This window comes from Bombina bombina, chromosome 5 (assembly GCF_027579735.1).
Source record: "Bombina bombina isolate aBomBom1 chromosome 5, aBomBom1.pri, whole genome shotgun sequence".
NCBI lineage: Eukaryota > Metazoa > Chordata > Amphibia > Anura > Bombinatoridae > Bombina > Bombina bombina.
Genome location: NC_069503.1, coordinates 786440033 through 786463570, shown reverse-complemented (window position 1 = coordinate 786463570; position 23538 = coordinate 786440033). Strand labels below are relative to the sequence as shown.

Below are 23538 nucleotides of genomic sequence, written 5' to 3'. Positions count from 1 at the left end.
CTCTCCCAAAAATAGCCTCCGAAGAAGCAAAAGTATCGAATTTGTAAAATTTGGAAAAAGTATGCAGCGAAGACCAAGTCGCTGCCTTACAAATCTGTTCAACAGAAGCCTCATTTTTAAAAGCCCATGTGGAAGCCACTGCTCTGGTAGAATGAGCAGTAATTGTTTCAGGAGGCTGCTGGCCAGCAGTCTCATAGGCCAAATGGATGATACTTTTAAGCCAAAAGGAAAGAGAGGTAGCAGTCGCCTTCTGACCTCTCCTCTTACCAGAATAGATAACAAACAATGAAGGTGTTTGTCTGAAATCCTTAGTTGCTTGTAAATAGAACTTTAAAGCACGAACCACATCAAGATTGTGTAACAGACGTTCCTTCTTGGAAGAAGGATTAGGACACAGAGAAAGAACAACAATTTCCTGGTTAATATTCTTATTAGACACAACCTTAGGAAGAAAACCGGGTTTGGTACGCAAAACTACCTTATCTGCATGGAAAACCAGGTAAGGTGAATCACACTGTAAAGCAGATAGCTCTGAAACTCTTCGAGCAGAAGAGATAGCTACCAAAAACAAAACTTTCCAAGATAAAAGCTTAATATCTATGGAATGTAAAGACTCAAACGGAACCCCTTGCAGAACTGAAAGAACTAAATTCAGACTCCATGGCGGAGCCACAGGTCTATAAACAGGCTTGATTCTAACTAAAGCCTGACTAAACGCTTGAACGTCTGGTACCTCTGCCAGACGTTTGTGTAAAAGAATAGACAAAGCAGATATCTGTCCTTTTAAGGAACTAGCTGATAATCCTTTCTCCAATCCTTCTTGGAGAAAAGACAGTATCCTGGGAATCCTAATCTTACTCCATGAGTAACCCTTGGATTCACACCAAAAAAGATATTTTCGCCAAATCTTATGGTAGATTTTCCTGGTGACAGGCTTTCTAGCCTGAATCAGGGTATCAATAACCGACTCAGAGAAACCACGCTTTGATAGAATTAGGCGTTCAATCTCCAAGCAGTCAGACGCAGAGAAATTAGATTTGGATGCTTGAAAGGACCTTGTATTAGAAGGTCCTGCCTCATTGGTAGTGTCCATGGTGGGACAGATGACATGTCCACTAGGTCTGCATACCAGGTCCTGCGTGGCCACGCAGGCGCTATCAGAATCACGAAGCCCTCTCCTGCTTGATTCTGGCAACCAGACGAGGGAGGAGAGGAAACGGTGGAAAAAAAATAGGCCAGATTGAAGGACCAAGGCGCTGCTTGAGCATCTATCAGCACCGCCTGGGGATCCCGGGACCTGGACCCGTAAAGAGGAAGTTTGGTGTCCTGACGGGACGCCATCAGATCCAATTCTGGAGTGCCCCATAGCTGAGTCAGCTGGGCAAATACCTCTGGGTGGAGTTCCCACTCCCCCGGGTGGAAAGTCTGACGACTTAGGAAATCCGCCTCCCAGTTGTCTACTCCTGGGATGTGAATTGCTGACAGATGGCAGGAGTGATCCTCCGCCCACCTGATTATTTTGGTTACTTCCATCATTGCTAGGGAACTCCTTGTTCCTCCTTGATGATTGACTTAAGCTACAGTCGTGATGTTGTCCGACTGAAATCTGATGAATTTGGCCGTGGCTAGCTGAGGCCATGCCTGAAGCGCGTTGAATATCTCCCTCAGTTCCAGAATGTTTATCGGGAGAAGAGCTTCTTCCCGAAACCATAAGCCCTGAGCTTTCAGCGAGTCCCAGACTGCACCCCAGCCCAACAGACTGGCGTTGGTCGTTACGATGATCCACTCTGGTCTGCGGAAACACATTCCCTGAGACAGGTGATCCTGAGACAACCACCAGAGAAGAAAATCTCTGGTCCCCTGGTCCAGCTGTATTTGAGGAGACAAATCTGCATAATCCCCATTCCACTGTTTGAGCATGCATCGTTGCAGTGGTCTGAGGTGTATCCGTGCAAAAGGGACTATGTGCATTGCCGCTACCATTAATCCGATTGTCTCCATGCACTGAGCTACAGATGGCCGAGGAATGGAATGAAGGGTTCGGCAAGTGGTAAAGAGTTTTAACTTTCTGACCTCCGTCAGAAATATTTTCATTTCTACCGAGTCTATCAGAGTTCCTAGGAAGGAAACTCTTGTGAGGGGGGAGAGAGAACTCTTTTGATGTTCACCTTCCACCCGTGAGACCTCAGAAAGGCTAATACAATTTCCGTGTGAGACTTGGCTCTTTGGAAAGTCGACGCCTGAATTAAGATGTCGTCTAGATAAGGCGCCACTGCTATGCCCCGCGGTCTTAGAACCGCCAGGAGGGACCCTAGCACCTTTGTGAAAATTCTGGGAGCAGTGGCCAACCCGAAAGGAAGAGCCACAAACTGATAATGCTTGTCCAGAAAGGCGAACCTGAGAAACTGGTGATGATCTTTGTGGATAAGAATGTGCAGATACGCATCCTTTAAATCCATGGTGGTCATATATTGGCCCTCCTGGATCATTGGTAAGATTGTCCGAATGGTCTCCATCTTGAATGATGGGACTCTGAGGAATTTGTTTAGAATTTTGAGATCCAGGATTGGTCTGAAAGTTCCTTCTTTCTTGGGAACCACAAACAGGTTTGAGTAAAAACCCAGCCCTTGTTCCGCAATTGGAACTGGGTGGATCACTCCCATTGTATGTAGGTCTTCTACACAGCGTAAGAACGCCTCTTTCTTTGTCTGGTCTGTAGACAGACGAGAAATGTGGAACCTTCCCCTTGGAGGAGAGTCCTTGAATTCTAGAAGATATCCCTGGGATACAATCTCTAAGGCCCAGGGATCGAGTACATCTCTTGCCAAAGCCTGAGCGAAGAGTCTGCCCCCTACTAGATCCGGTCCTGGATCTGGGGCTACCCCTTTATGCTGTCTTGGAGGTAGCTGCAGGCTTCTTGGCCTGTTTACCCTTGTTCCAGCCCTAGTAAGGTTTCCAGGCTGACCTAGGTTGGGAAGCGTTACCCTCTTGCTTTGCAGCAGGGGAGGATGAAGCGAGACCACTCCTGAAATTCCAAAAGGAACAAAATTATTTTGTTTGTTCTTTATCTTTCCCCCCAGTGATTTCTGAAATAATCTCTTTCAATTCAGGCCCGAAGAGGGTCTTTCCTTTGAAAGGGATGTTCAAGAGTTTGCATTTTGACGACACATCGGCCGACCAGGACTTTAGCCATAGCGCCCTGCGCACTAAAATGGCAAAACCTGAATTCTTTGCCGCTAACTTAGCTAGTTGGAAAGCGGCATCTGTGATAAAAGAATTAGCCAGCTTAAGAGCCTTAATTCTGTCCATAATGTCCTCTATGAGGTCTCCGTCTTGAGCGCATCTTCCAGCGCCTCGAACCAGAAAGCAGCTGCAGTAGTTACAGGAACAATGCACACAATAGGTTGGAGAAGAAAACCTTGTTGAACAAAAATTTTCTTAAGTAAACCCTCTAATTTTTTATCCATAGGGTCTTTGAAAGCACAACTGTCTTCAATTGGTATGTTTATGCGTTTAGCAAGTGAAGAAAACATAATTTATGTAAGAACTTACCTGATAAATTCATTTCTTTCATATTAGCAAGAGTCCATGAGCTAGTGACGTATGGGATATACATTCCTACCAGGAGGGGCAAAGTTTCCCAAACCTTAAAATGCCTATAAATACACCCCTCACCACACCCACAATTCAGTTTAACGAATAGCCAAGAAGTGGGGTGATAAGAAAAAAGTGCGAAAGCATATAAAATAAGGAATTGGAATAATTGTGCTTTATACAAAAAAATCATAACCACCACAAAAAAGGGCGGGCCTCATGGACTCTTGCTAATATGAAAGAAATGAATTTATCAGGTAAGTTCTTACATAAATTATGTTTTCTTTCATGTAATTAGCAAGAGTCCATGAGCTAGTGACGTATGGGATAATGACTACCCAAGATGTGGATCTTTCCACACAAGAGTCACTAGAGAGGGAGGGATAAAATAAAGACAGCCAATTCCTGCTGAAAATAATCCACACCCAAAATAAAGTTTAATGAAAAACATAAGCAGAAGATTCAAACTGAAACCGCTGCCTGAAGTACTTTTCTACCAAAAACTGCTTCAGAAGAAGAAAATACAACAAAATGGTAGAATTTGTTAAAAGTATGCAAAGAGGACCAAGTTGCCGCTTTGCAAATCTGATCAACCGAAGCTTCATTCCTAAACGCCCAGGAAGTAGAAACTGAACTAGTAGAATGAGCTGTAATCCTATGAGGCGGAGTCTTACCCGACTCAACATAGGCAAGATGAATTAAAGATTTCAACCAAGATGCCAAAGAAATGGCAGAAGTTTTCTGGCCTTTCTAAAACCGGAAAAGATAACAAATAAACTAGAAGTCTTTCGGAAAGACTTAGTAGCTTCAACATAATATTTCAAAGCTCTAATAACATCCAAAGAATGCAACGATTTCTCCTTAGAATTCTTAGGATTAGGACATAATGAAGGAACCACAATGTCTCTACTAATGTTGTTGGAATTCACAACTTAGGTAAAAATTCAAAAGAAGTTCGCAACACCGCCTTATCCTGATGAAAAATCAGAAAAGGAGACTCACAAGAAAGAGCAGATAATTCAGAAACTCTTCTGGCAGAAGAGATGGCCAAAAGGAACAAAACTTTCCAAGAAAGTAATTTAATATCCAATGAATGCATAGGTTCAAATGGAGGAGCTTGAAGAGCCCCCAGAACCAAATTCAAACTCCAAGGAGGAGAAATTGACTTAATGACAGGCTTTATACGAACCAAAGCTTGTACAAAACAATGAATATCAGGAAGAATAGCAATCTTTCTGTGAAAAAGAACAGAAAGAGCAGAGATTTGACCTTTCAAGGAACTTGCGGACAAACCCTTATCTAAACCATCCTGAAGAAACTGGAATATTCTCGGTATTCTAAAAGAATGCCAAGAAAAATGATGAGAAAGACACCAAGAAATACAAGTCTTCCAGACTCTATAATATATCTCTCTGGATACAGATTTACGAGCCTGTAACATAGTATAAATCACAGAGTCAGAGAAACCTCTTTGACCAAGAATCAAGCGTTCAATCTCCATACCTTTAAATTTAAGGATTTCAGATCCTGATGGAAAAAAGGACCTTGAGACACAAGGTCTGGTCTTAACGGAAGAGTCCACGGTTGGCAAGAGGCCATCCGGACAAGATCCGCATACCAAAACCTGTGAGGCCATGCCGGAGCTACCAGCAGAACAAACGAGCATTCCTTCAGAATCTTGGAGATTACTCTTGGAAGAAGAACTAGAGGCGGAAAGATATAGGCAGGATGATACTTCCAAGGAAGAGATAATGCATCCACTGCCTCCGCCTGAGGATCCCGGGATCTGGACAGATACCTGGGAAGTTTCTTGTTTAGATGAGAAGCCATCAGATCTATTTCTGGAAGTTCCCACATTTGAACAATCTGAAGAAATACCTCTGGGTGAAGAGACCATTCGCCCAGATGCAACGTTTGGCGACTGAGATAATCCGCTTTCCAATTGTCCATACCTGGGATATGAACCGCAGAGATTAGACAGGAGCTGGATTCCGCCCAAACCAAAATTCGAGATACTTCTTTCATAGCCAGAGGACTGTGAATCCCTCCTTGATGATTGATGTATGCCACAGTTGTGACATTGTCTATCTGAAAACAAATGAACAACTCTCTCTTCAGAAGAGGCCAAAACTGAAGAGCTCTGAAAATTGCACGGAGTTCCAAAATATTGATCGGAAATCTCACCTCCTGAGATTCCCAAACCCCTTGTGCCGTCAGATACCCCCACACAGCTCCCCAACCTGTAAGACTTGCATCTGTTGAGATTATAGTCCAGGTGGGACGAACAAAGAAGCCCCTTGAACTAAACGATGGTGATCTGTCCACCATGTCAGAGAGTGTCGTAAAATCGGTTTAAAGATATTAATAGAGATATCTTTGAGTAATCCCTGCACCATTGGTTCAGCATACAGAGCTGAAGAGGTCGCATGTGAAAACGAGCAAAGGAGATCGCATCTGATGCGGCAGTCCTAAGACCCAACATTTCCATGCATAAGGCTACCAAAGGGAATGATTGTGACTGAAGGTTTTGACAAGCTGATATCAATGTTAAACTTCTCCTGACTGACAAGGACAGAGTCATAGACACTGAATTTATCTAGAACCCAAAAAAGGTTACCCTTGTCTGAGGAATCAATGAACTGATTGGTAAATTGATCCTCCAACCATGAACTTGAAGAAACAACACAAGTCGATTCGTATGAGATTCTTCGAAAATGAGAAGACTGAGCAAGTACCAAGATATCGTCCAAATAAGGAAATACCAAAACCCTATTCTCTGATTACAGAAAGAAGGGCACCGAGAACCTTTGAAAAAAATTCTTGGAACTGAGGCTAGGCCAAACGGTAGAGCCACAAAACTGGTAATGCTTGTCTAAAAAGAGAATCTCAGACACTAAAAGTGATCTGGATGAATCGGAATATGCAGATACACATCCTGTAAATCTATTGTAGACATATAATGCCCTTGCTAAACAAAAGGCAGGATAGTCCTACAGTAACCATCTTGAATGTTGGTATCCTAACATAACGATTCAATAATGATAGATCCGGAACTGGTCTGAAGGAATTGACCTTCTTTGGTACAATGAAGAGATAAAATAAAACCCCAGCCCCTGTTCCAGAACTGGAACTGGCATAAATACTCCAGCCAACTCTAGATCTGAAACACATTTCAGAAATGCTGAGCCTTTGCTGTATTAACTGGGACACGGGAAAGAAAAGAATCTCTTAGCAGGAGGCCTTAACTTGAAGCCAATTCTGTACCTTTCTGAAACAATGTTTCTGAAACCAGAGATTAAAAACGGAATTGATCCAAATTTCTTTGAAGAAAACGTAATCTGCCCCATACCAGCTGAGCTGGAATAAGGGCCGCACCTTCATAGGTACTTAGGAGCTGGCTATAGGTTTCTATAAGGCTTGGATATATTCCAAACTGAAAATAGTTTCCAAACTGATACCGCTCCTGAGGATGAAGGATCAGGCTTTTGTTCCTTGTTGTGAGGAAAGGAACGAAAATGATTATTTACCCTGGAAAGAAAGGGAAAGCAAAGTTGACTTAGAAGACATGTCAGCATTCCAAGTTTAATCCATAAAGCTTTTCTAGCTAAAATAGCTAGAGACATATACCTGACATCAACTCTAATGATATCAAAAGATGGTATCACCAATAAAATTATTAGCATATTATAGAATAATAATAATGCTATAAAATTATGATCTGTTACTTGTTGCGCTAAAGCTTCTAACCAAAAAGTTGAAGCTGCAGCAACATCCGCTAAAAATATAGCAGGTCTAAGAAGATTACCTGAACATAAGGAAGCTTTTCTTAGAAAGGATTCAATTTTCCTATCTAAAGGATCCTTAAATTAAGTACTATCTGCCGTAGGAATAGTAGTACATTAGCAGGAGTAGAGACAGCCCCATAACCTTAGGGATTTTTGTCCCAAAAAACTCTAATCTGTCAGATGGCACAGGATATAATTTGCTTAAACGTCTAGAAGGAGTAAATAAATTACCCAAATTATTCCATTCCCTGGAAATTACTTCAGAAATAGCATCAGGGAGATAAAACACTTCTGGAATAACTACAGGAGATTTAAAAACCTTATTTAAACGTTTACATTTAGTATCAAGAGGACCAGAATCCTCTATTTCTAATGCAAATAACACTTCTTTAAGTAAAGAACGAATAAATTCCATCTTGAACAAATACAAAGATTTATCAGCATCAACCTCTGAGACAGAAACTTCTGAACCAGAAGAACCATTATCAGTATCAGAATGATGATGTTCATTTAAAAATTCATCTGAAAAAAGAGAAGTTTTTTAAAAGACTTTTATGCATACTAGAAGGAGAAATAACAGACATAGCCTTCTTAATGGATTTAAAAAATAAAATCTCTTATGTTATCAGGAACACTCTGAAAATTAGATGTTGACGGAACAGCAACAGGTAATGTAACAGTACTAAAGGAAATTTTATCTGCATTAATAAGTTTGACATGACATGCAATACAAATAACAGCTGGAGAAACAGATACCAAAAGTTTATAGCAGATACACTTAGCTTGGTAGCTCCAGCACTGTGCAGTGATTTTCCTGTAGTATCTTCTGACTCAGTTGCAACGTGGAACATCTTGCAATATGTAAAAGAAAAAAAACAACATATAAAGCAAAATTGATCAAATTCCTTAAATGACAGTTTCAGGAATGGGAAAAAAATGCCAGTGAACAAGCTTCTAGCAACCAGAAGCAATAAATAATGAGACTTAAATAATGTGGAGACAAAAATGACGCCCATCTTTTTTAGCGCCAAAAAAGACGCCCACATTATTTGGCGCCTAAATGCTTTTGGCGCCAAAAATGACGCCACATCCGGAACGCCGACATTTTTGACGCAAAAAAAACGTCAAAAAATGACGCAACTTCCGGCGACACGTATGACGCCGGAAACAGAAAAAAAATTTTGCGCCAAAAAAGTCCGCGCCAAGAATGACGCAATAAAATGAAGCATTTTCTGCCCCCGCGAGCCTAACAGCCCACAGGGAAAAAGTCAAATTTTTTAAGGTAAGAAAAAATGATTGAAACAAATGCATTTATCCCAAATATGAAACTGACTGTCTGAAAAATAAGGAAAGTTGAACATTCTGAGTCAAGGCAAATAAATGTTTGAATACATATATTTAGAACTTTATAAATAAAGTGCCCAACCATAACTTAGAGTGTCACAGAAAATAAGATTTACTTACCCCAGGACACTCATCTACATGTTTGTAGAAAGCCAAACCAGTACTGAAACGAGAATCAGCAGAGGTAATGGTATATATAAGAGTATATCGTCGATCTGAAAAGGGAGGTAAGAGATGAATCTCTACGACCGATAACAGAGAACCTATGAAATAGACCCCGTAGAAGGAGATCACTGCATTCAAATAGGCAATACTCTCCTCACATCCCTCTGACATTCACTGCACGCTGAGAGGAAAACCGGGCTCCAACTTGCTGCGGAGCGCATATCAACATAGAATCTAGCACAAACTTACTTCACCACCTCCATCGGAGGCAAAGTTTGTAAAACTGAATTGTGGGTGTGGTGAGGGGTGTATTTATAGGCATTTTAAGGTTTGGGAAACTTTGCCCCTCCTGGTAGGAATGTATATCCCATACGTCACTAGCTCATGGACTCTTGCTAATTACATGAAAGAAATAGCCCCCTCCACCTTAGGGACCGTCTGCCACGAGTCCCGCATGGGGTCAGATATGGGGAACATTTTCTTAAAAACAGGAGGGGGAACGAAGGGAATACCTGGTCTATCCCACTCCCTAGTAACAATATCCGCAATCCTCTTAGGGACCGGGAACACATCAGTGTAAACAGGAACTTCCAGGTACTTGTCCATTTTACACAATTTCTCTGGAACCACCATAGGGTCGCAGTCATCCAGAGTAACTAATACCTCCCTGAGCAATAAGCGGAGGTGTTCTAGTTTAAATTTAAAAGCCAATATATCTGAATCTGTCTGAGAAGAAACCTTTCCTGAATCGGAAATTTCTCCCTCAGACAGCCCATCCCTCGCCCCAACTTCAGAGCGTTGTGAGGGTATATCGGATACGGCTACTAAAGCGTCAGAATGCTCATTATCTGTTCTTAAAACAGAGCTATCACGCTTTGCAGGTAACACGGGCAGTTTAGATAAGAACTCTGAGAGGGTATTATTCATAATAAGGTAAAAGAGTTAGACGCACTAGAGGTGCTAGGCGTCGTTTGAGTGGGCGTAACTGGTTGTGACACTTGGGGAGAGGTTGACGGGCTAACCTTGTTACCTTCTGTCTGAGAATCATCTTGGGCCACATTTTTAAGTGTAACAATATGATCTTTAAAGTGTATAGACATATCAGTACAAGTGGGACACATTCTGAGAGGGGGTTCCACCATGGCTTCTAAACACATTAAACAAGGATTTTCCTTGGTGTCAGACATGTTTAACAGACTAGTAGTAAAACAAGCAGGCTTGGAAATCATTTTAATCAAGTAAAAACACACTTTGAAAAAAACGTTACTGTGCCTTTAAGAGCACAGTAAAAAAAGGCACACAATTTTGCAAAACAGTGAAAAATGCAGCAAACTTTTCGAAATTTTTACAGTATGTACCTAAAGCATTAGTAAGATTGCACCACTAGCAATAAAAACGATTAACCCCTTAATGCCCAAACCGGATCGACAGTAAGCCAAAAAAAACGGTTAAAAAACGTTCAGCACCTTGCCACAGCTCTGCTGTGGCCCTACCTCCCTTAGGAACCAGATTTGTGGGGAAAAAGCTTCTTATAGGCCCTCAAACTGCAGCAGGACCCTCCATGTGAAACAGTCTGAACTTCTAGTCAAATATAACTGCGCAACAGAGGCGCAAAATTAGGCCCCTCCCACCTCACTACGGTGCTTGTGAGACCTAAAGAAACACTCCAAAGTGTTTTAATATTAGCAATGTGGGTAACAACCCCTGAAAGAAACCCAAAGGAACCTTCAAAGTGTCTCAAAAAACGATATTTTCAATAAAAAACCGTTTGCCCTGAAAGTAGTGTCACCCAGCATAAACTAGCCCTGTTATGCAAGCTTGAAATTCCATACTTAGTCTCTGAATACAGCTTACCCTTCCCTCATGGGGATATTATCAGTCTTCTCTAGCATTATCACAGTCTTGTCTAGAAGAAAAAAGACTGAACATACCTTATTGCAGCCTAACCTGCAAGTTTTCTTGTACTCCTCAGTCCTGTGTGGGAACAGCAGTGGATTTTAGTTACAACATGCTAAAATCATCTTCCTCCCTGCAGAAATCTTCATCTCCTTTCTGCTAGAGAGTAAATAGTACACACCGGTACCATTTAAAATAACAAAATCTTGCTTGTTGAAAATAAAAACTACAATTTTTCTACCACATTTACTTAACCCTTCCGATTGCTTAGAGCCGGCAAAGAGAATGACTTGGGGGGTGGAGCTGGAGGGGGAGCTATATGGACAGCTCTGCTGTGTGCTCTCTTTGCCACTTCCTGTTGGGAAGGAGAATATCCCACAAGTAAAGGAAGAATCCGTGGACTCGATACATCTTACAAGAGAAATAAAGTATATACATGGATGAGCAATACTCATCTGTGATACCAAGCAGCGCTAGAAGAATGCTAAGGCAGGGACAGGAACAAATGTGTTAAGAACCTAGGAGGTGAAAGCTCAAACTCAACAAGACCACAAGGCAGAGATACCAATATTGAGGAGGGGGTACAAGCAATCTGATATTAAAGACTAATATAGCCAGCAAAATAGGGAATAAAACACCAGTAGGTACATGGGCAGTGGTAGGCAACAGGTTCACTGGCAAGAGAGACCAACAGATGTTAATGCAGGCATTGTCAATACAAACAGAGCTATAATGGTCAGCAGCTGCACATACAGTGATGCAGGAGCACAGGCAAAAATGAAGAAGAGTCAGACCAGAGGGAAAGTTATGTTCAGGCAACAGCCACCATCAGGATACACAGGAAGCCGTGGTCAGTAAGAAAAAGGCAGCAGTGGTCAACAGGAACATAGCAATAGTGAACAGCAGGATAAAAAAAAACAGGAGTGACCCAAAAGGAACACGAGCTACATTAATAATAACAAGAGCAACAAAGTTTCAAATGGCAGCCAAGTTGTTCTTAAAACAGTTTTTACAACATCGCAAAAAAATATTATAATACTGGGAGCCTTATCAAGACTTTGGGGTTGATCACATGTTGGTCAGCTGTGTGAAGTGACAGACTGAAATTTACCAACATTCCCAACGTTGTAAGTAAGATCATAACATACAAATCTAAACTTCCAACAGTAACATACTGCTTTTTATGTGAAAAAGTACATTTATGCTTACCTGATAAATTAATTTCTTCTATGGTACGACGAGTCCACGGATTCATCCTTTACTTGTGGGATATTATCCTTCTGCTAACAGGAAGTGGCAAAGAGCACCACAGCAGAGCTGTCTATATAGCTCCTCCCTTAGCTCCACCCCCCAGTCATTCGACCGAAGGTACAGGAAGAAAAAGGAGAAACTAAAAAGGTGCAGAGGTGACTGAAGTTTAAAATAAAAAAATATAATCTGTCTTAAAATGACAGGGCGGGCCGTGGACTGGTCGTACCATAGAAGAAATTAATTTATCAGGTAAGCATAAATTTACTTTTCTTCTATAAAGGTACGACGAGTCCACGGATTCATCCTTTACTTGTGGGATACAATACCAAAGCTACAGGACACGAATGAACGGGAGGGACAAGACAGATGGCTAAACAGAAGGCACCACTGCTTGAAGAACTTTTCTCCCAAAAATAGCCTCCGAAGAAGCAAAAGTATCACATTTGTAAAATTTGGAAAAGGTATGAAGCGAAGACCAAGTCGCAGCCTTACAAATCTGTTCAACAGAAACATCATTTTTAAAAGCCCATGTGGAAGCCACCGCTCTAGTAGAGTGAGATGTAATTCTTTCAGGAGCCTGCTGTCCAGCAGTCTCGTATGCCAAACGGATGATGCTTTTCAGCCAAAAAGAAAGAGAGGTAGCTGTAGCTTTTTGACCTCTACGTTTTCCAGAATAGACCACAAAGAAAGAAGATGTTTGACGGAAATCTTTGGTCGCTTGCAAGTAAAACTTCAAAGCACGAACCACGTCCAAGTTGTGCAACAGACGCTCCTTCTTAGAGGAAGGATTAGGACACAGAGAAGGAACAACAATTTCCTGATTAATATTCTTATTAGTAACAACCTTAGGAAGGAATCCAGGTTTGGTACGCAAAACTACCTTATCAGCATGGAAAACAAGATAAGGCGAGTCGCATTGCAATACAGATAGTTCAGAAACTCTTCGAGCCGAAGAGATAGCAATTAAAAACAGAACCTTCCAAGATAGAAGCTTAATATCTATGGAATGCATAGGTTCAAACGGAACCCCTTCAAGAACTTTAAGAACTAAATTTAAACTCCATGGCGGAGCAACAGGTTTAAATACAGGCTTGATTCTAACTAAAGCCTGACAGAACGACTGAACGTCTGGAACATCTGCCAGACGCTTGTGCAGTAAAATTGATAAAGCAGATATCTGTCCCTTTAAGGAACTAGCTGATAGCCCCTTCTCCAATCCTTCTTGGAGAAAGGACAAAATCCTAGGAATCCTGATCTTACTCCATGAGTAGCCTTTGGATTTGCACCAATAAAGATATTTACGCCATATCTTATGATAAATTTTCCTAGTGACAGGCTTTTGAGCCTGAATCAAGGTATCTATGACCGACTCAGAGAATCCCCACTTGGATAAAATCAAGCGTTCAATATCCAGACAGTCAGCAGCAGAGAAACTAGATTTGGATGCTGGAACGGACCTTGAATCAGAAGGTCCTGTCTCAGTGGCAGAGTCCATGGTGGAAGAGATGACATGTCCACCAAGTCTGCATACCAAGTCCTGCGTGGCCACGCAGGTGCTATCAAAATCACCAAAGCTCTCTCCTGTTTGATTCTGGCAATCAGACGAGGAAGGAGAGGAAATGGTGGAAACACATAAGCCAGGTTGAATGACCAGGGTACTGCTAGAGCATCTATCAGTACTGCCTTAGGATCCCTTGATCTGGACCCGTAACAAGGACGTTTGGCGTTCTGACGAGACACCATCAGATCCAATTCTGGTGTGCCCCATTGTTGAATTAATTGTGCAAACACCTCCGGATGGAGTTCCCACTCCCCCGGATGACAACTTAGAAAATCCACTTCCCAGTTCTCCACTCCTGGGATATAGATTGCTGATAGATGGCAAGAATGAGTCTCTGCCCATTGAATTATTTTGGTAACCTCTATCATCGCTAGAGAACTCTTTGTCCCCCCCCCTGATGATTGATATATGCTACAGTCGTGATACTGTCCGACTGGAATCTTATGAATCTGGCCGAAGCCAGCTGAGGCCACGCCTGAAGCGCCTTTAATATCGCTCTCAGTTTTTTTTGTTTTTTTTTTTGAATTTTAATGGATTTTAATTCTTTTTTTTTTTTTTTTTTTTAAAGGTTTTATTGAATTTGTAAAGCCATACATTGTATGAGATGAAAAAGTATAAAAACATAACTTGAAACTTACAAGATTGTATGATAACTTAATGTTATATGTTAACAACTGTCCTGCAGCACACCATGACCAAAGAGTGCCGATGTTTATGATCTCCAAGAGACCAGAGAGCACAAGGTTATTCAGGATCTAGTTCGCGTTTTCCTTCCAACAATGCTGAATAGTCAACAAAGTCCATTTTGAAACTTGGCCCGCAGTGTGCTGCTAGCCCAAAAAACAGTCAGTCGGACATAAACAGGTGTACAGGCACTAGCCAGTTATACAGAGTTTTACTAAACAATAATTGTTAGAAAACGGCATGAGAGTCTAGTTTCACTATGTTACGTACCTGTACTCATGTTTGGAAAATGTATCTGATACCTAGTGAGTAGAGATATGTTGTTTCCATGTATATAACATTAACTCATGTGTGTCTGTGGTGCCAGCCTGTAAATGGTGGTATCTTTCAAGATGGAGAAGTGTGTCCACTTGTGTCTTCCATTCCCCTACAGATGGTATAGTGTCTGACTTCCAGTGTTTTGGAATAAGTAATTTAGCGCTATTAATCATGAGTGTCAGGAGAAGATTGTTTATTTTATTGTTGGATTTGGGGAGGGACATATACAGGAGAATCTGTGGGTCATTAGGCACCTGCATCCCTATTATTTCAGACATCTGTCCAAGTACTTCCGTCCAAAACACGTCTAACCTGTCACAACTCCACCATATATGTGTCATACTGCCCTCTTCTCCGCACCCCCTCCAGCACCTGTTACTTGCTGTTTTGTATATTTTGTGTAGTCTGCTAGGAGTAAGGTACCATCTCATCATAAATTTGTAATTTGTTTCTAGTACCCTAACAGAAATTGACGATTTTTTAGTTGCAGCAAACGTCTTTAGCCAGTCCTCTTCCGTTAATTCCACCCCCAGTTCCTTTTCCCAGGATCTAGTGTAGTTAGGTGTTTGTTGTGTATCTCGTGCTAATAACTGTTTATATAGTATAGAAATTAAATGCCTTGGGGTGCTATTTGATATACATAGTGTTTCAAAGGGTGTCAGCTTTCTAGTTAGGGACTGGCGTCTGGGATGTGTGTTTATGTAGTGTCCAATTTGCGTATAAGAATACCAATTTATAGTAATATCCGGATGAGAGTCAGTAATAGTTTCTAAGGGCTTAAGTTTCCCGTCTTGGATAAATATGGATAAAATTCTGTTTTTAATGTGACTCCCATGATCTGACGAATTTTCTTTGTAGTTCCAGGGCATGTCAGTGTTGTGGCAGATAGGTTGCATAGGGGAGACCATACCGGACACACATGTAGAAGTGTTTATCAATCTATCCCAGGTTCGGAAAAGTTCGTCCAGCAACTGATACTGTTGTATAACCGTCGGCCTCCGCTTAGCAGGGAGCCAGGCGGCCATTCCAGCGTTGCTAAAACCTATTATGTGTCTGTCTATCTGAACCCATTGTTTATGAGTATTGTTCGTGCACCATTCTATTAGATTTTGTAAGGTTATTGCAATCTTATATGTGTGTACATTAGGTACTCCTAGTCCTCCTTTTTCTTTGGGCAAATACATTGTCTGTTTAGCTACTCTAGGTTTAATTCCCTGCCATATGAATTGCTCGAGTAGTGATTGAATCCTGGATAGATACTGGTGTGGAAGTTGTATAGGGGTAGTTTGCAATAGATATAATAACCTAGGGAGGGCATTCATTTTTATCACGTTTATTCTGCCTATCCATGAGATAGACTTATTCTTCCAGCTAGATAAGTCAGCTACTAATGCGGCCTCAAGTGTCTTATAGTTAGCCTGGAATATTACTTTAGGGTCTGTTGAAAGGTAGATACCTAGATATTTAAGTTTCGATTCTTGTATTTTAAGTGGATAATTTTGTGCTATTTGATAGAATTCTGCATCTCCATATGTTAAGTTTAGCATTTCCGATTTGGAGGTGTTTAACAAGAAATGCGAAACCCTCCCATAGTTCCCAAAAATCTCTAGCATTGCTGGTAATGATTCCTCTATCTTAGTAAGGGTAAGTAGGACATCATCCGCATACAGCGCAAGTTTATGTTCAGCGTTACCTATCTGTATGCCTTTGATCTGTGAACTATTTCTAATTTTCTGTGCCAGCGCTTCTATAGATAAAGCAAAGAGCACTGGTGAAAGAGGGCAGCCCTGCCTTGTTCCATTTGCAATGTAGAACTTATCAGATAACAAGCCATTTACCTTGATCCTAGCCATGGGACGTGCGTAGAGGGAGAAAGCTAAATTTATGAATTTATCGCCAAATTTCATTTTATGCATAACAGCTTTTAAAAAGTGCCAATTTACCCTATCGAAGGCTTTCTCTGCGTCGGTAGAGATCAGGACCGCCGGAATTTTGTTGTTTTTCGCATACGATATAAGTTGTAGTGCTTTTAGAGTATTATCTTTAGCCTCTCTACCAGGTATAAAACCCGCTTGGTCTGTGCTTATTAGTTTAGGTAGGTATTGGTTTATTCTATGGGCCAGAATTTTAGCAAAAATCTTAACATCCGAGTTCAACAGAGAAATCGGGCGAAAATTCTCCGGCCTATTCGGGTCTTTCCCTGGTTTCGGTAGCACAGTAACATGTGCCTCCAGCATGCTCTCTGAAAAACCATTTGAGTCTAGCAATGAATTAAATAGCTTTACTAGTGGGGGTATTAAGTGGTTTGGGTACCTTTTATAATACTTTATACTAAGGCCATCCGGACCTGGGCTCTTGCCGCTCGGCATGTCTTGGATCGCCTTCTTAATTTCTTTTGTGGATATGGGGAGATCTAAAGATGTGGTTTCCTCAGTATCTAAAGTGGGTAGAGTTAAGTCTGAAAGGTAATTCTCTATAGTCTGTGGTGCTGGTGTGTCCTTTATGTTGTATAGGGACATATAATATTGACGGAATGTCTCAGCAATAGTTTTGCTATCTTTGTGTATATTCTCCTGAGTGTCCTTGATATAATGAATATGTGTATTAAGCTGGCGTCTCCTCAAAGCTTTTGCTAATGATGAGCCTGTCTTATCTTTTACCTCAAAGTACTTTTGCTTTAGCAGGGCAGATTTCCTCTGGTGTTCTTTTGTAAGGTAGTTCTTAAGGGATTGTCTGCTTAGTGTTAGGGAGTTTAATATTTCAATGGATCGTGGGTTATTCTTAAGCTCTTTCTCCCAGTACCCTATTTGATATCGCTCTCAGTTCTAGAATATTTATCGGGAGAAGAGCCTCCTCCTGAGTCCACAAACCCTGTGCTTTCAGGGAATTCCAGACTGCACCCCAGCCCAATAGGCTGGCGCCCGTCGTCACTATGACCCACGCTGGCCTGCGGAAACACATTCCCTGGGACAGATGATCCTGTGACAACCACCAAGAAGAGAGTCTCTGGTCTCTTGATCCAGATTTATCTGAGGAGATAAATCTGCATAATCCCCATTCCACTGTTTGAGCATGCATAGTTGCAGTGGTCTGAGATGCAAGCGAGCAAACGGAACTATGTCCATTGCCGCTACCATTAGTCCGATCACCTCCATACACTGAGCCACTGACGGCCGAGGAATGGAATGAAGAGCTCGGCAGGTGGTTAAAATCCTTGATTTCCTGAATTTTCATGTCCACCGAATCTATCATAGTTACCAGGAATGGAACTCTTGTGAGAGGGATAAGTAAACTCTTTTTTACGTTCACCTTCCACCCGTGAGATCTTAGAAAAGCCAACACGATGTCCGTGTGAGACTTGGCTAGTTGGTAAGTTGACGCCTGAATTAAGATATCGTCCAGATAAGGCGCCACTGCTATGCCCCGCGGCCTTAGAACGCCAGAAGGGACCCTAGCATCTTTGTGAAAATTCTGGGAGCTGTGGCCAACCCGAAGGGAAGAGCCACAAACTGGTAATGCTTGTCCAGAAAGGCGAACCTGAGGAACTGGTGATGATCTTTGTGGATAGGGATGTGTAGATACGCATACTTTAAGTCCATGGTGGTCATATATTGACCCTCCTGGATCATTGGTAAAATAGTCCGAATGGTCTCCATCTTGAAGGATGGGACTCTGACGAATTTGTTTAGGATCTTGAGATCTAGAATTGGTCTGAAGGTTCCCTCTTTTTTGGGAACCACAAACAGATTGGAGTAAAACCCCTGCCCCTGTTCTGTTTTCGGAACTGGGCGGATCACTCCCATGGTATATAGGTCTTCTACACAGCGTAAGAACGCCTCTCTTTTTGTCTGGTTTACAGACAATTGAGAAAGATGGAATCTCCCCCTTGGAGGAGAATCTTTGAAATCTAGAAGATACCCCTGGGTTACGATTTCTAAAGCCCAGGAGTCCTGAACGTCTCTTGCCCAAGCCTGAGCAAAGAGAGAAAGTCTGCCCCCTACTAGATCCGGTCCCGGATCGGGGGCTACCCCTTCATGCTGTCTTGGTGGCAGCAGCAGGCTTCTTGGCCTGTTTACCTTTGTTCCAAGTCTGGTTAGGTCTCCAGACTGACTTAGATTGAGCAAAATTCCCCTCTTGTTTTGCAGCAGGGGAAGAGGTAGAGGGACCACCTTTGAAGTTTCGAAAGGAACGAAAATTATTTTGTTTGGTTTGTTTGGCCTTTTCCTCCAGTGATGTCTGAAATGATCTCTTTCAGTTCAGGCCCGAATAGGGTCTTACCTTTGAAAGGGATGGCTAAAAGCTTAGATTTTGATGACACATCAGCAGACCAGGACTTAAGCCATAACGCTCTAAAATGGCAAAACCTGAATTCTTTGCCGCTAATTTAGCCAGTTGAAAAGCGGCATCTGTAATGAAAGAATTAGCTAGCTTGAGAGCCCTAATTCTATCCAGAATATCATCTAATGGTTCTCAACCTGAAGAACCTCCTCCAGAGCCTCGAACCAAAAAGCAGCTGCAGTAGTTACAGGAACAATGCACACAATAGGTTGCAGAAGAAAACCCTGATGAACAAATAGTTTCTTTAGGAGACCCTCTAATTGTTTATCCATAGGATTTTTGAAAGCACAACTGTCCTCAATAGGTATAGTTGTACGCTTAGCCAGGGTAGAAATAGCTCCCTCCACCTTAGGGACCGTCTGCCACGAATCCCGCATGGTGTCTGATATGGGAAACATTTTCTTAAAAGTAGGAGGGGGAGCGAACGGAATACCTGGTCTATCCCACTCCTTAGTAACAATGTCCGAAATCCTCTTAGGGACCGGAAAAACATCAGTGTAGGCAGGAACCTCTAGATATCTGTCCATTTTACACAATTTCTCTGGAACTACAATAGGGTTACAATCATCCAGAGTCGCTAAAACCTCCCTGAGCAACAAGCGGAGGTGTTCTAGTTTAAATTTAAAAGCCGTCATATCTGAATCTGTCTGAGGGAACATCTTTCCTGAATCAGAAATCTCTCCTCAGACAGCAAATCCCTCACCCCCACAGAACATTGTGAGGGTACATCGGATATGGCTAATAAAGCGTCAGAGGGCTCAGCATTTGTTCTCACACCAGACCTACTGCGCTTCCCCTGCAACCCAGGCAGCTTAAATAAAACCTCTGTTAGGGTAGTATTCATAACTGCAACCATATCTTGCAGGGTGAAAGAATTAGACGCCCTAGAAGTACTTGGCGTCGCTTGTGCGGGCGTTAATGGTTGTGACACTTGGGGAGAATTAAATGGCATAACCTGATTCCCTTCTGACTGAGAATCATCCTGCGACATACTTTTATTAGCTAAAATATGTTCTTTGCAATTTATTGACCTTTCAGTGCATGAGGGACACATTCTAAGTGGGGGTTCCACAATGGCTTCTAAACAAATTGAACATTGACTTTCCTCAATAAACAGGCTAGTAATGACCACAAACAAGCTTGAAAACACTTTATTTAGTGAAAAAATAACAATCTTAAAAAACGGTACTGCGCCTTTAAGAGAAAAAAAGCATACACGTTCTGCAAAACTGCTTTAAAATACACCAATCTTCTAAAATTTTTGATATAAGACTCAATTTGTGTAGTTAAGTTTGCCCCACAAGAAAAACAAACATTTAACTCCTTAATGTGAAAACCTGATCGAAATAAGGCCTAAATCCGGAAAAAAAACACCCCCAGCAGCTTCGATTTGGCCCAATACTTCCACAAGGGCCCTCCGGCGTTGGAGCTTGCTGCTTGCTTAGTAAATACAACTGCACATATGAGGCACGAAAATAGGCCCCGCCCATCTCACTCGATGTTTTGTAGGCCTAAATGAACTGCACCAGAGCGGTTCCAAACTAGCCATGTGGGTTCTGAGACCCAAATAATAAGCCAAGTGTACCCTCAATAAAGTTGCCAAAAAACGTTATTGCCCACAAAAAAAAAAAAAAAAACGTTAACAGCACTCCCAGTTCACAAAACGTTTGCCCACAAACATTCAAAAATCAGTGTCAACCATTTTTTAATGAACCCCTTATGCAAGCTTAGTAATACCCTTCTATAACTCTTAGGATTACTGCTTACCCTTACCCTCATGGGGATACTGTCAGCCTTTCTGAAATACCACAGTCTCTCCAGAAAAAATGACTGAACATACCTCACTGCTATATAGCATGAAAACGTTCCTCACACTGAACTTTCTTGTACCCATCAGCCTCTGTGGGAACTGTTCTGGATCTTAGTGACAAATGCTAAGATCATCAGCCTCCAGGCAGAAGTCTTCATCCATCTGCTGCCTGAGAGTAAATAGTACACACCGGTACCATTTAAAATAAACTCTTGCTTGAAGAAAATAAAAACGAACATTTTATCACCTCTTTCACTTTACCCTTCCTAGTACTTAAAGTAGGCAAAGAGAATGACTGGGGGTGGAGCCAAGGGAGGAGCTATATAGACAGCTCTGCTGTGGTGCTCTTTGACACTTCCTGTTAGCAGGAGGATAATATCCCACAAGTAAAGGATGAATCTGTGTACTCGTCGTACCTTATAGAAGAAATACAAACTACAGAAGATTAAAACTCAGAACAATAACATTTGCTGTGGTAGCCATGACCACTTATAGGTTGCTATAATTTTTTTTGACAGCTGAAGAGAAGTGTAAAAGTATATATGAAATCCCAAGCAACCATAACAAAACAAGAAATGAAAATAAAACATAAGTGATAAGAATTTTAAAGATACTATATGTAACAACCAAAATAAAACTCCACCTTTAAATGAAGCATTCTTGTACATTATTTTCTGAGTGGAGGTTCACCTTTATTCTTTATTGTACTTAACTATTGTGTTTTTCATACCTTTAGAGTTGATTCACCACCAACATACACAAAAAGTACACGGTGTCGTTTTTGTACGTGCTCAAACATTTGTTGGCTTGGCAGAGGACGAATCAGTGGCCTACATAAAACAAAAATAAATAAAACCCCTTAGTTATAAAAATGTAGTCTATTATAGGATATGAATGGATTCAACTAATTTCTTGTAAATAAGACTTGAAACCTGGGAATCTTGAGTTCAATGCATGCATCTAATTTTGGGAAAAACAAACAAAAAAACAGAGTTGCAGTAAATATATGGAAATATAATACAACATTTTCTGGCACACAACACATCATAGTGCTCTAAAGAGAACCTGAACTACCAGTATTCCTCATGGGAGTAGAGGATTATGCGTAAGGATGTGCAGATAAGCTAAACAATGCCTACCATTTTTGGTACAAATATTCATTGTTAACAGGATTCTCCTCTTGCCAGTGCAGTGCTGTTCTACGCAGCTTTTAAGCAAAGCAGGGTATTTTTATGTTCTTGATAAGAGCACATGAAGAATATGGCAACTGGGTTTAAATGAAGTGGACACAAAATGGAGCGTTAGACTAAAAAGAAGACCAAGTAAGGAAGTGAAAGCGATCATGTGCTGTGATTCAGAAGGCGAAGAAGGGATTTAAAGTGATGGTAAATTTAAATTACAGTGTACATATTAAATTAAAATTTGTAATCTGTGCATTATTTTATATGTACTGGTGCATTTTTAAGCATCTATGATGTTGCATTCTGTTGTTTTTATTTTCTTAACCCCCCTCCGTCTGCACACTATATTCTTCCTTTTTTTCCCCCTGAGCTTACTTTTTACCTTGCATACAATAGGTTCGCTAGCCACACTGCATTTTCCCTTAATGCTAAGAAAAATGCTGTGTGGCTAGCAAGTTGATTGGATGGGAGGCAAAATAATGAAGCGGGCAAGTGGAGGAGGGTTAAGAAAATATGAATAAGGGTTATTTGACCTTAAAACAGTAATCGTACTCAAGTATAACTTTGTACCTCCCTTACTGGACAAGTCCCCTGTCTACCTCATGACTACCATGCATGCATGTAAGTTTCCATCAAGCAAACAGAGCAATGTCAAGCAAAATTAGTTAGAAAGGAGAAACTATTATGCAGGGAAAATAAAAGACAAAATATAAATCAAGCAATTACAATGATTTAAAACCCTATTATAGACATTATGATTACTATAACTCTATATAAGTAAATTTCAACTTTAATGTCCCTTCAATATTTATATAAAAAAGAAAATTTATGTTGATAAATGTATTTCTTTTTTGATATGATGAGTCCACGGATCATCTTAATTACTAATGGGATATTCACCTCCTGGTCAGCAGGAGGCAAAGAGCACCACAGCAGAGCTGTTAAATAGCTCCTCCCTTCCCTCTCACTCCAGTCATTCGACCGAAGTTAGGAAGAGAAAGGTAAAGCCAAGGTGCAGGTGTCTGAAGTTTACAAGAACCCACAACCTGTCTAAAAGAACAGGGTGGGCCGTGGACTCATCGTGTCAAAAAAGAAATAAATTTACCAGGTAAGCATACATTTTCTTTTATTTTTTAAGACACGATGAGTCCACGGATCATCTTAATTACTAATGGGATTCAATACCCAAGCTAGAGTACACAGATGATACAGGATGGACTAGACAGGTAACCTAAATGGAAGGCACCACTGCTTGAAGAACCCTTTCTCCCAAAAGCGGCCTCAGCCGAGGCAAAAGTTTCAAATTTGTAAAACTTTGAAAAAGTGTGAAGAGAAGACCAAGTTGCAGCCTTGCAAATCTGATCCACAGAAGCCTCATTCTTGAATGCCCATGAGGGAACAACAACCCTCGTGGAATGAGCCGTAACTCTCTCTGGAGGCTGCTGTCCAGCGGTCTCATATGTAAACGTATGATACTCTTCAGCCAAAAAGAAGGAGAAGTAGCTGTAGCCTTCTGTCCCTTACGGTTTCCTAAGAAAACCACAAACAAAGCAGGAGACTGACGAAAATCCTTAGTCACCTGCAGATAAAACTTTAAGGCACGAACCACGT

General features: G+C 41.3%; 1 protein-coding gene across 1 annotated transcript in view; it reads right to left on the bottom strand.

Annotated features, from left to right (window-relative positions):
- TMX3 (thioredoxin related transmembrane protein 3) overlaps nt 1–23538 on the bottom strand; it is a 403888-nt gene that overhangs the window by 248551 nt on the left and 131799 nt on the right. The window contains exon 7 of the mRNA XM_053714874.1: nt 21477–21576. Coding sequence (XP_053570849.1) covers nt 21477–21576 — 100 coding nt within the window. The remainder of the gene's footprint in view (nt 1–21476; nt 21577–23538) is intronic.